Source organism: Octodon degus, unplaced genomic scaffold (genome assembly GCF_000260255.1).
Source record: "Octodon degus isolate 3935 unplaced genomic scaffold, OctDeg1.0 scaffold00297, whole genome shotgun sequence".
Classification (NCBI taxonomy): Eukaryota; Metazoa; Chordata; class Mammalia; order Rodentia; family Octodontidae; genus Octodon; species Octodon degus.
The window spans coordinates 1,767,147-1,777,677 of record NW_004524873.1 but is presented as its reverse complement, the minus strand read 5'-3'; the positions used below and the strand labels follow the sequence as shown (position 1 = coordinate 1,777,677).

At 35.5% G+C, this 10,531-nt stretch overlaps 1 protein-coding gene across 2 annotated transcripts in view; it reads right to left on the bottom strand.

The window, feature by feature from the left end:
• Kiaa0368 (KIAA0368 ortholog) overlaps positions 1-10,531 on the bottom strand; it is a 143,892-nt gene that overhangs the window by 11,831 nt on the left and 121,530 nt on the right. For both annotated transcript variants that reach the window (XM_004647268.2, XM_023707544.1), the window contains 7 exons: positions 10,126-10,231; positions 8,416-8,463; positions 7,191-7,312; positions 5,477-5,627; positions 3,344-3,409; positions 1,632-1,721; positions 20-86 (listed from right to left, as the gene is read on the bottom strand). In XM_004647268.2, coding sequence (XP_004647325.1) covers positions 20-86; positions 1,632-1,721; positions 3,344-3,409; positions 5,477-5,627; positions 7,191-7,312; positions 8,416-8,463; positions 10,126-10,231 — 650 coding nt within the window. The remainder of the gene's footprint in view (positions 1-19; positions 87-1,631; positions 1,722-3,343; positions 3,410-5,476; positions 5,628-7,190; positions 7,313-8,415; positions 8,464-10,125; positions 10,232-10,531) is intronic.

Genomic DNA, 10,531 nt, shown 5'->3' with positions numbered 1-10,531 from the left:
CCCCACATGACAAACTCACCTGAGTAAGGTGTTAGGTCCTGGGGACACTGAGTAGTTAAAGACACGATGACACTGGCACAGCCTCCCTTTAGGATTATAAAAGCAAAAGTCTAAATTTGATGATCACAATGTTCTATTTATTATCAATTTGTTTCAAGTACCAATGACTTAAAGATAAGAAACATATGAAGCCAACAGCCCCTGTAGTAATGAATCAAGAAAAGGAAAAACATCTTTCATACTACTAATAACAGAGTTTCTAAAGACCACCAGCAGGATGATGAGTGCTCTCCGACACAGGTCAAGAAAAAAAACTAGTACAATATTCTGGGAAGGGAACATACAGCAACATCCTTCCTTGTGCTAGTTACCATTTCTATTTCTAGATACTTAGCTAAAGGAAACAGCTTTCCATGGAGCCAGAGACATTCACCAGAAGGCTTATTTTGTTTGTAAACAGGGTCTTACTATGTTACTCAGGCTGGCCTTCAACTCAACTATATAGCCTAGGTTGGCCTCGAACTAGCATTCTCCTGTCTCAGCCTCCCAAGTGCTGGGATTACAGGGATGTGCCCCCATACCCAACTTGCTTAATATTTTTAAAAACTAAAATCAATCAAATGTTCTTTGATAGACTGAAATAAATGGTGCACATCAATACCACACAGTATCATACAATTATTACAGAAAACAGAGCGAAAAATACCTGTACAGAAAACATACTGAGACAAAACATTCCCAAATATAAACAGCAGCTTTATCTTCATAGCAAAGTCATAAACATTTTTATTTTTAACTTTCCCTAGGCACACAAATGTTAAAATTTTGACAATTATGCCTTGTTCTTGTGTGGTGTCCTGCCCTTATGCTATACAATGTACTACATTTTCTGCTTTTACTTGGCCTAAACTCTCTCTGCAGGATGTTTCTTTCTCAGTCTTTAATAAAAACTGGGCTACTATGAAAAATAAAATACTTAAATTTTAAAATATAACCAGTGATTTTTGTCATGAGAAAAAAATGTATCTTGTTTTTAAAGGGGATGGGAGGATCTGATCCTTGTAAGATCTCAAAAAAGGAAGACTTTTTCTCTCCTGTTGACCCCTCTAAGAAAACTTCTCATTAAAACAGCCACTCCGTGAAAACTAGATGAGTAAGGACTCAATACATGATGATAATCAGGAAACAAGTAATTGCACTCAGAAAGTAACACATTACTTCCTGAATTAGTATCATGTTATTATTAGCATCATTTTCCAAATCAATTATGTGTTTTAAATTCTTAAGTGTTGATGAGCATAGTAGTACATGCCTGTAATCCCAACATTCTGCAAGCCTAGGGCAAGAAGATCAAAAGTTTAAACCCAAACAGGGCAACATAGCAACATAGCAAAATCCTGTGTCAAAAGATAAAAAGAGGCTAGGAATATAGCTCAATGTAAAGGTCTTGAGTTCAATCCCCAGCACCACAAAAAAAACAAAAAGTTATTAGTGTAACCACAGACACAAAATGTTTAACATGTATTAATATTAGGTTTTATGAATATATCAATTTCAAACATGATGATTATATTTTTACACCTAAAACCCAAAGAAGATGTGTACCTCCTCTCTGAAAACAATGTGTTTACCTTAGTTCCAAGGCCGACGCCACTTCTGATCAATTCACATAATCTAGGAACTAGCTCACCCAGCACCGACACATCCAGATATTGCAGGCACTTTGGGAAAAGAATATATAGGCAAACATTAGCAAATAATTAAGTCAGTACCACATCCTTATTTAAAAACTGCCCCCATCGTTGGGCACAGTGGTGCATGCCTGCAATCCTTGCACGTGGGAGGCTGAGGCAGTAAGAATCATTGTAAGTTCGAGACCAGCCTAGGCTGCGAAGTGGGATCAAGGCCAGCCTGAACTGCATAGTGAGACCCTGTCTCAAAAAGGCATTAAAAAAAAAGAAGAAAACTGCCCACGTCAAATATATACCCACAGAACGTGACATAAGGTTGAAAAGCCACTAGTGTGATTTTGCTGATTTCAATATTTAAACCATACTACAAAGAAAAACATCACTGATCAGTAGTTCAATCTTAAAAACAACAAAAATAATCTTAAAAATCAATGTATTAAAAAAAGAAAATAATAATTATATAAGGATAAAAATCTTTCTAAACTTGCTTCCTCTTTATTAATCTATGTTCAACATAAAAAGCCTATGTTAAAACTGATCTTCTTCACTGAGCTTACCCTACCGTATCCTTACAACTCCTAATAAATCAATTTACTAGATGAATTTCTTCATTCCTTGGTATATTTCTAAAAATGCAATCACATATTCTACTACTATGAACTTACTCACATAGTGTTTATTAACTATCCCTATTTCTTTTAAACTTTATTTGGACTCAATTCAAGAAGGAGATAATAGCTTTAGACCAAATTTTGTAACAGTTTCCCAGTGGGCGTTAAAAAATATCTATTCCTCTTATCTAGCATTCGGATCTGCTTGGAAAAATAATTTCTAATAGGTCACAAGTGCTTAATCACTGCAGGAAATGCCAACAGAGTTGATTCTCAAGACCCCAAGAATTTTAGAACTCAAAAGCGCCAGGCAATCCTTCACTACAAATTCCTTCCTATGACAGCAACAACATGTGCCACTGCTTAGCTCCCTTCAGGAGCCTTCCATTCCACCAACTTTATCAAATACCTCTAGTTTATACCTTCTTGGTCCTTCCTAAAAAGTTCCAAGCCTCTCTGGATAGGCAGAAAGAAAGAGATAGAGACAGATTTACAGAGGGAATTCAATGTTATTATACACTATGACAAAAATTTGGACTAAGCAATTCTAGCATTTGGAAAATTATTTCATTTAGTAACAAAAAGGATAAAGCAAATATAAAGATTTAAGAAAAAAGTACTTATAAATATGTGCAAATTTTATGTATTGGTTATAAATTTTAAAAATAAAAGATCACTGAGCATGGTGACACACCCATGAACCCAGCACTCAGAATGCTGAGGCAGGAGGATTGCCAAAGATTCAAGGTCAACCTGGACTACATACTGAGTTCAAGACCAGCCAGAACTACATAGCAAGGCCCTATCTCAAAAACAGAAAAAAGAAAAAAGGAAGAAGTCTAAAGTCACAACAAAAATAAATAAATAAATAAATAAATAAATAAATAAAATAAAATAAATAAAAAATAAAAAAATAAATAAAGTCACAACAGCTACTTGATGTGTCCCTTTGATCCGTTTCATTTAATGTAGACTGAAGATACTGAAGGACTGCACAGGAAAGCAAGCACACAGACTTTCTTTGGATACTTGGAAACTTACCATATTGATTGTTTCCATCATGGGAGAGGATTTGGCAGCACTGAGTCGGGCACTATCCATTGCAGCCTGAAGAACACAAATTTACTCACTCATTTCATTCAATGAATTAGGAATAAGCTGCACAAACTCCAAGAAGAGGACTCTACTTCCAAACAAAAGAACTCTTTAAAAGATAATCTTTAATAATATCAAAGATCTATCTACTCTAGTGTTTCTTGATCCTTACTCAACAATTCCCCTGGAAAGGTAGTGTTATGGTTTGTGTCCAGTTGTCCCCCTCAAAGCCTCACGCAGTTATGGGGCGGACTTCTAAAGTTTGTGATTAACTCATGATCCACTGGGCTTATGGGTGTAATTGCTGCTGGGACCATGGGTGTGAATGCTACACCTGGCCTGGGGCAGACAGCCTGCATGCAACATAAGGGAGACAGACTTGTTCTCTGTAGCCATTGTTGCACTACTCTTCCCATCTGCTCTCGTTTTGCTATTTTTTGCCACCATGAACTGCTGCCCTCTGCCACATGCCACTCCACTCTCATTGGAACCAGCCAAATGTGTACCAAAACCTCCACAAACTGTGAGCTAAATAAACCTTTCCTTTCTTCATTTTGGGTATTTTGTCCCAGCAATGAGAGAAGAGTAACTGAGACATGTAGTTTCTCAGAGTGAGAAATTAAGACAACTATGAGAAATGAACATAGTATGGCTTTGCGCAAGTCATCCAGCTTTCTTGAGCCTCAGGTGCTCTAGGCACTAAATAAAGGAATAAACTAAATTTCTATCTAAGGCTCTTGAGATTTTTCACAAAATAAAAAATGTATATATTTAGTTCTTTAATTCTGCAATGAGGCTTCATATCTACAATGGTATTTTAGTCCAAATTATGCTGGCATACAGGTGATCCAGGCAAAATAAATGAAGACAAGAATAACACACAAGTAATTTCATTAGAGCTGCAAAATTAGGACCAGAAATTTGTCTCTTAATTCTCAATATGTAGTAAGCATTCCTTGGAAACCTAGGAAAGTGAGTCTACTGCTGGAAGAGGAAAGAATGAAGAATGGGGAAGAAGTAGCGTTGCAGGTAAATAAGCATAACAGTAGTTAGTAGAACAAACAAGTTAAAAATCAAATGGTAAGCAAAACAAAACACACTACATATGACAGGAGTTTAAAGGTTCCAAACAAAACTGAATGGTTTTTAAAAAGCCAAGAAGAAAAACATGTATGGAACAGAAATATAATTCACAGAAGAAATACTATATAATAGCTAATGAGGTATGAAAAGATAATGTACAATTCCATAAAAGGAACATGCAAAATAAAACAATGAAATCTTGTTTATCAGACTGCCATTATTCAAGGTTGGCAAAGATGGGGGGGGGTAGGAGAATTCATAACCTTTGATGTTGCAAAATCTCTCCTATAAAAATTCAAAATGATCTCACTCTAGTATGCATGTATTCAAAATAGTAAAATAAATCTATATAGAGACATGACATTTTTTAATTCTAATAGACAAAGTTGTAGAACAATATTCACAGTCTATTTTAAATTTAATATATTTGGATCTGTAGCCTATGACTATAAAACAATTTTTAGCAGTGGAGACCGCTGAGGGATTAAGTTCTATTCTCTTTCTGTGTTACTCTAATTTTGCTTAAATTGTTTCATCTGCCCTTTAAAAAAAAAAAAAGATTCTGCTCAAAGACAAGGCAACCACAGCTTATTGGAAAAGTGGAGCAATTCTGAAAATGTAAAAATCCAGGCACAAATCCTCTTTACCTTTAGGGCAGGGAGTAGTCTATAGGACCCTAAAAGTATAACCCCAAACCCTAAAAAATAATGTATAAAAACTGTGTTAAATTTATATTCATGTACTTTAAAGATGCTGTCAATTTTTATCTGATTCACCCAACAGTATGAGCCAGACCCCAGGCCCTCTAAAAAATTAACAAATCACTACATGTTGTCACAGGAGTGAGGCTGGTTTTGTTAAAATGGTGACAATATCACATGAGTCAAGAGTCTGTCTAAGCACACTGGAAGTACTACTCGGATGACCTCAGTCATCCGACCTTAGCAGCTTTCTTCCTTCACAATACTTAACAATAAACTTCTGCCACCAACTCACCTTTTCTTGGTCTGTAGCCCGGAGGCTCAAATAATTAAGAACCTGAGGCTCCAACACACTTAAGGACTCCAGCAGTGCAGGGATGAGTTTTGGTGCATGCGGTTTTAACATGGCTCCCGCACTTTTGCTGATCTTCACAAGGGTGTTAATGCTACAGACACACAGAAAACAACTCCTGAGTCCTATTAGCAAAAGTAAGAAATCCTGACAATCTAACAGTGAGGTGTTCTGCAGTTTATTAGATTTAGGGCATGTGGTAAGAAACCATTCCTGGCAGCTGTGGCTGGGAAGCGGGGAGGACTCAAATCCAGGGACACCATTCCCTGGGCTTTTTTATTTTTATTTATTTATTTAATTTATTTAATTTATTTTATTTATTTATTTATTTTTGGTGGAACCAGGGATTGAACTCAGGCCCTTGAGCTTGCCAGGCAAGCGCTTATTCCACTGAGCCATCTCCCCAGTCCATTCCCTGGGCTTTTAAAAAAAAAAATTTAATCACACAAATTTTCAAGTACATATCAAAGTAGAGAGAATCATATATGAAATTCCATGTATTCTCCACCTAGTTAAAAATTAGTAACATTTGGCCAATTTTGTTTTATTTATGATCTCCCTCATTACCTTCAGACATAATTTTCCCCTTGTCACTATATTATCTGAAAGCATATCCTACAGCTTAACTTTAGTAGGCATATCTAAGGCTCAAAGATTTTTTTTCCATCTCACACTTCAAAAATACTAGTAACTTTTTCTTATCATATAACACCCAAATTTTCTTTACTGTTTCACAAATTTCTTCAAGCACTTTTGTTGGAATCAAGATCCAGAATTCATCTACTCCCAATTACTCCAGTCCCTGAATTTTTTTCAGAAAACTTCCCTCTTCTTATTTATATTTTCACTGTCTGTATTACAGGTGTATCATTTAACATGTTCTTCTACCTCTTATACAGATCTGCAGGGTAAATGAAGTTGAGATTCAGCTATTTTTTTTAAAAAAAGCATATTTCACAGGGAGTGCTTTATGTGTTCTATCAAATCACATCAGCACACATATATCTAGGTATCTTTTCATACTATAAAGACTGATCGGGCCGGAGAGATGGCTCAGTAAAACAAGCACTTGCCTGGCAGGAACAAGGGCCTGAGTTCAATCCCCAGTGCGCAAAAAAAAAAATAAATAAATAAATAAATAAAAGACTGATCACTGAGATCAAGCTTGATTGGCTGAATCATCACAGGGTTCCTGATTGGCCTGAATCATCACAGGGTTACCCATCAGCCTTCTACTCGCTGAATATAAAAGCCACTAACAATCACTATATAGTACATTTTACCAAGGACAGCAAAACAGTGCCATTGCTAAGTGTTATAACACAAGCACCCTCTGTGGAACTATGGCATAATTGGTGCAATGGCAAGCAGCAAAGATAACAGAATAACATGCAACTCAAACTGCTAGTCTAAAATGAGCTCAAAAATAAATAAATAAATAAAATAAAATAAAATAAAATAAAATAAAATGACTCCCCTGAGAATGTTACTTTGAAAGTGTTCTGACTCAATGATTTTCATAAATGTTTGGGTCACCTGAAAAGATTCTCCTCAATCTATATTTTCATAATTTCAAGAATCCCAGACTCAAAAAAATAATCTCTATTGGCTAAGAACTAAGCAATTCAATATACCCCTTTCATCAACTGATGCATACCTGAGGGCTCGGACCTCTGTCACAGGACTCATCATTCCTTTGTCCAGAAGACAAGGGAGGAGGACAGCAATGGTTCTCTGGCCAGCTGCCCCTTTCGCTGGGTCACACATTTTCACACAAACCTCACATACAAAGAACACAGAACTAATAAAATTGACTTCTCAATAAAGTATTCATCTAACAAAATGCTTTTTATATTGCTAGCAGTAGAAAAAAGTGAACCTAGTCTCTAAGACAGGAAAAACAGAAATAAATATTGATATTAACTCCTTAGTCTGTCAATAACTAGGCAAAACTTCATAATACATTTTACTCTTAAAATTTTGATTTTCTCCTTTGTGAAATAGGGAATGAAAGAGCTGAAGATAAAAATCAGTAGATGTAAAATGCAAGCATTTTAAAGGATGCTTAAAGTATCAACATCATCAACATTTTTAGATGGTAGGACAACAGACTAGTAAAGAACACAACTCTGGAATGGGAAACACCTTCAAATATACTTATTAAACATGAAACCTATGACAAGATACTGTATATGTAATTACAATGTTAAAATCCTTGATAAATCACAAAATCAAGTTCAAGTGACAAACTAGTTTCAAAAAGCTTGCTAATATAAATAAGAAAGGGGGAAGGGCTGGCCAAATAGCTCAGCTTATTAAAGTGCCTACAAGCAGGAGCAGGGGCCTGGGGTTCAATCCCTGGGCCTGCCATGCCGGCCCCACCCCCAGGGCACACTAAGATGGCAATTGAGACTGGGTGTGGTGGTAGACGCCTCTAATACAAGCTCTTGGGAGGCTGTAAATAGTCGGATCACTATGAGTCTGATCTAGTAGTGAGACCCTGAACACCCACCCTATAGACCCTTCCCTAAAATACAAAAAACAAAAAAAGAAAGAAAGAAATGGGGTTAAAAGGAAAAATAGATGTTGTTTGATCTAAATGAATAATGTGCTCTTTGGGGGCCATATGAAAGTTATACCTTATATAAACGCATGCAGAGGTTCTCCACTTAAAGAGACTAGAAGTATATATTGTGTTTAAGATACTAGTATTCTGATGCAACAATACCTACTTTCTCATTTAACTTAATAGCAGTGAACTATAACACGAAGCCAATTAAACAGCAACTAAATGTTACCTTCAGTGACAGAAAAGAAATCAGTATCAAAATCACAAAGAACCTTGTTTTACTTTATCCCCATTATGAGACAGGGGTTCTCACCTTCCCCAAAGTTTTCAGAGCTAGTTCTGCTGCTTTTCGTACAGACTCCTGAAAGTGAGAAAAGTCTGGCATCAACCAAGTTAAAAAGTTCTCAACTACCTTACAATGTGCAATTAAGTACTGTACCTCCAGATCCTACACAGATTTTAGTGAAAAACTACTTTCAATCAAGAACATAATATTGTATAACACGATATCATTATTTTTCAAATTTTACTATAACCTATTTTGACCTTACAAAATTTTTCTTTTTTTCTTTTTGTTTTTTTCTGGCGGAACCAGGGATTGAACTGAGACCCCCTGGCAAGCGCTTATTCTACTGAGCCATTTCCCTGGCCCTTTATCTTAACTATCCAGCAGAAAAGTATAAAAACGAAGTATAAAAAGTAAAGCCATATTAATATGCTGAGTTGTAAAAGGCTCAAGTCAACAACTTCTGACATTGCCAGTCCTACAGATAACCCACTACTATTATGGATTACTGGACTATAGTGGATTATTTTGCTGAATTCATGCACCTACAATATTTACATGGAAATGGAATACCCACCTCTGACAAAACTAAACAAAAAAAGGGGATAAAAATGAAAGACCATTTTGCATCTGTATATACAAAATAGGACAGATATAGAGCTACTTTCTCTTAATTCAATAAGAAGAAAGATTTGTACTAATAGCATCGGGACAGGTACAGATACAGATGTCTGCATCTTGTATTATGAATAACCACTATGAAGACAACAATATGCAATGTATTAATTATTGAAACTGTCCTACTAATTGGTTTTGAAACTGTCTGATTGCTATTTGTGTTTCAATAAAATAAAAAATAAAATAAAATTTTTGCTATTGAGTGTAGTAATTCACAAACTAAATATTTAAGGATTTTGAAACACTTAAAATTTCTAACAAATAGGGCAAAAAGAAGACAAGCTCGAAATGACTAATTATAAAGATAAAAAGCAAAATACCTAAAGTCTAAATCGCCCAGTGATATAGTTTAACTCTTGCAGTCTCACAAAGGCTCCTATGCTAAAGGTTTGGTTTACATGGTGACACTATGGGGACATGGTGGAAACTTCAAAAGTTGGAGCCTAGCAGGAGAGTATTAGGTCTCAATGACAGTGTCCCCTCAAAGGCGAATGTGGAACTTGGTTTCTTTCTCCTCTTTCCTACCTAGCCATGAGGTGAACAGGTCTACTCCATCATGTGCTCCTGCCATGATGTGCTACCTTGCTTGAGGCCTAAAATAATGGAACCTCCAAGACTGTGAATGAAAATTAACTTCTTCTGTTTATAAGTTAATAATCTTAGATCTTTTATTATAGTAATGTGAAACAAACACTTCTAAATTCAGAGAAATTCATTAATTACATTAATGAGGAATAACTGACCCATCTTTATGAACCTAATCAATCAAAGTACCCTTGTTTGTAAACATTTTAAAATAATTATTTGTCCCTAAGCCAATACTATCATGGTATTTCTATTGAAAGAAAGTCAGGTTATAGCCATTTTTTTTCTTAAATCAGTCTGACTTAGATCTAAAGATATCTAACCCTGAAACTTCTCAGACACACTCAAATGAAAATTCTGAAAAGAAACTATGGTTTCTCAACATTGTCTAGATAGCGAAATTTGAAATATTGAACATGTTTTAACAGTTCCTGTATATTCCATAAGCAACTGCAGATTTTATTTCTATAATACCTTGATATCATCTTGTACTCTAAAAAGTGTTTCCCAAATTTCTGGAAGTTTATCAATGATGTCATCTAAGGGTCTTCCTCTCAGTAAATCATTCAAAGCTAAACAGCTGAAAATAAAAAATTTGATTTCAAATATACAATAAATAAAGCTCAACATTCTACCATGAAACATTTATGTCAAACAATGATATAGATTCTGTCTATATTTGTAATCCTAATCCTCCTTCCTGAAGACAGTCATGACTTATCTCTTAGCACCTCAAAAATATTACACACACACACACACACACACACACACACATATATGGCTTTTCTAATCATCAAATATTTGTTTCCCACCATTATGATAGACCATTTTTTATTCACCAATATGCCTGTAGGGCCTAGCAGGCTGCCAAATATATAGC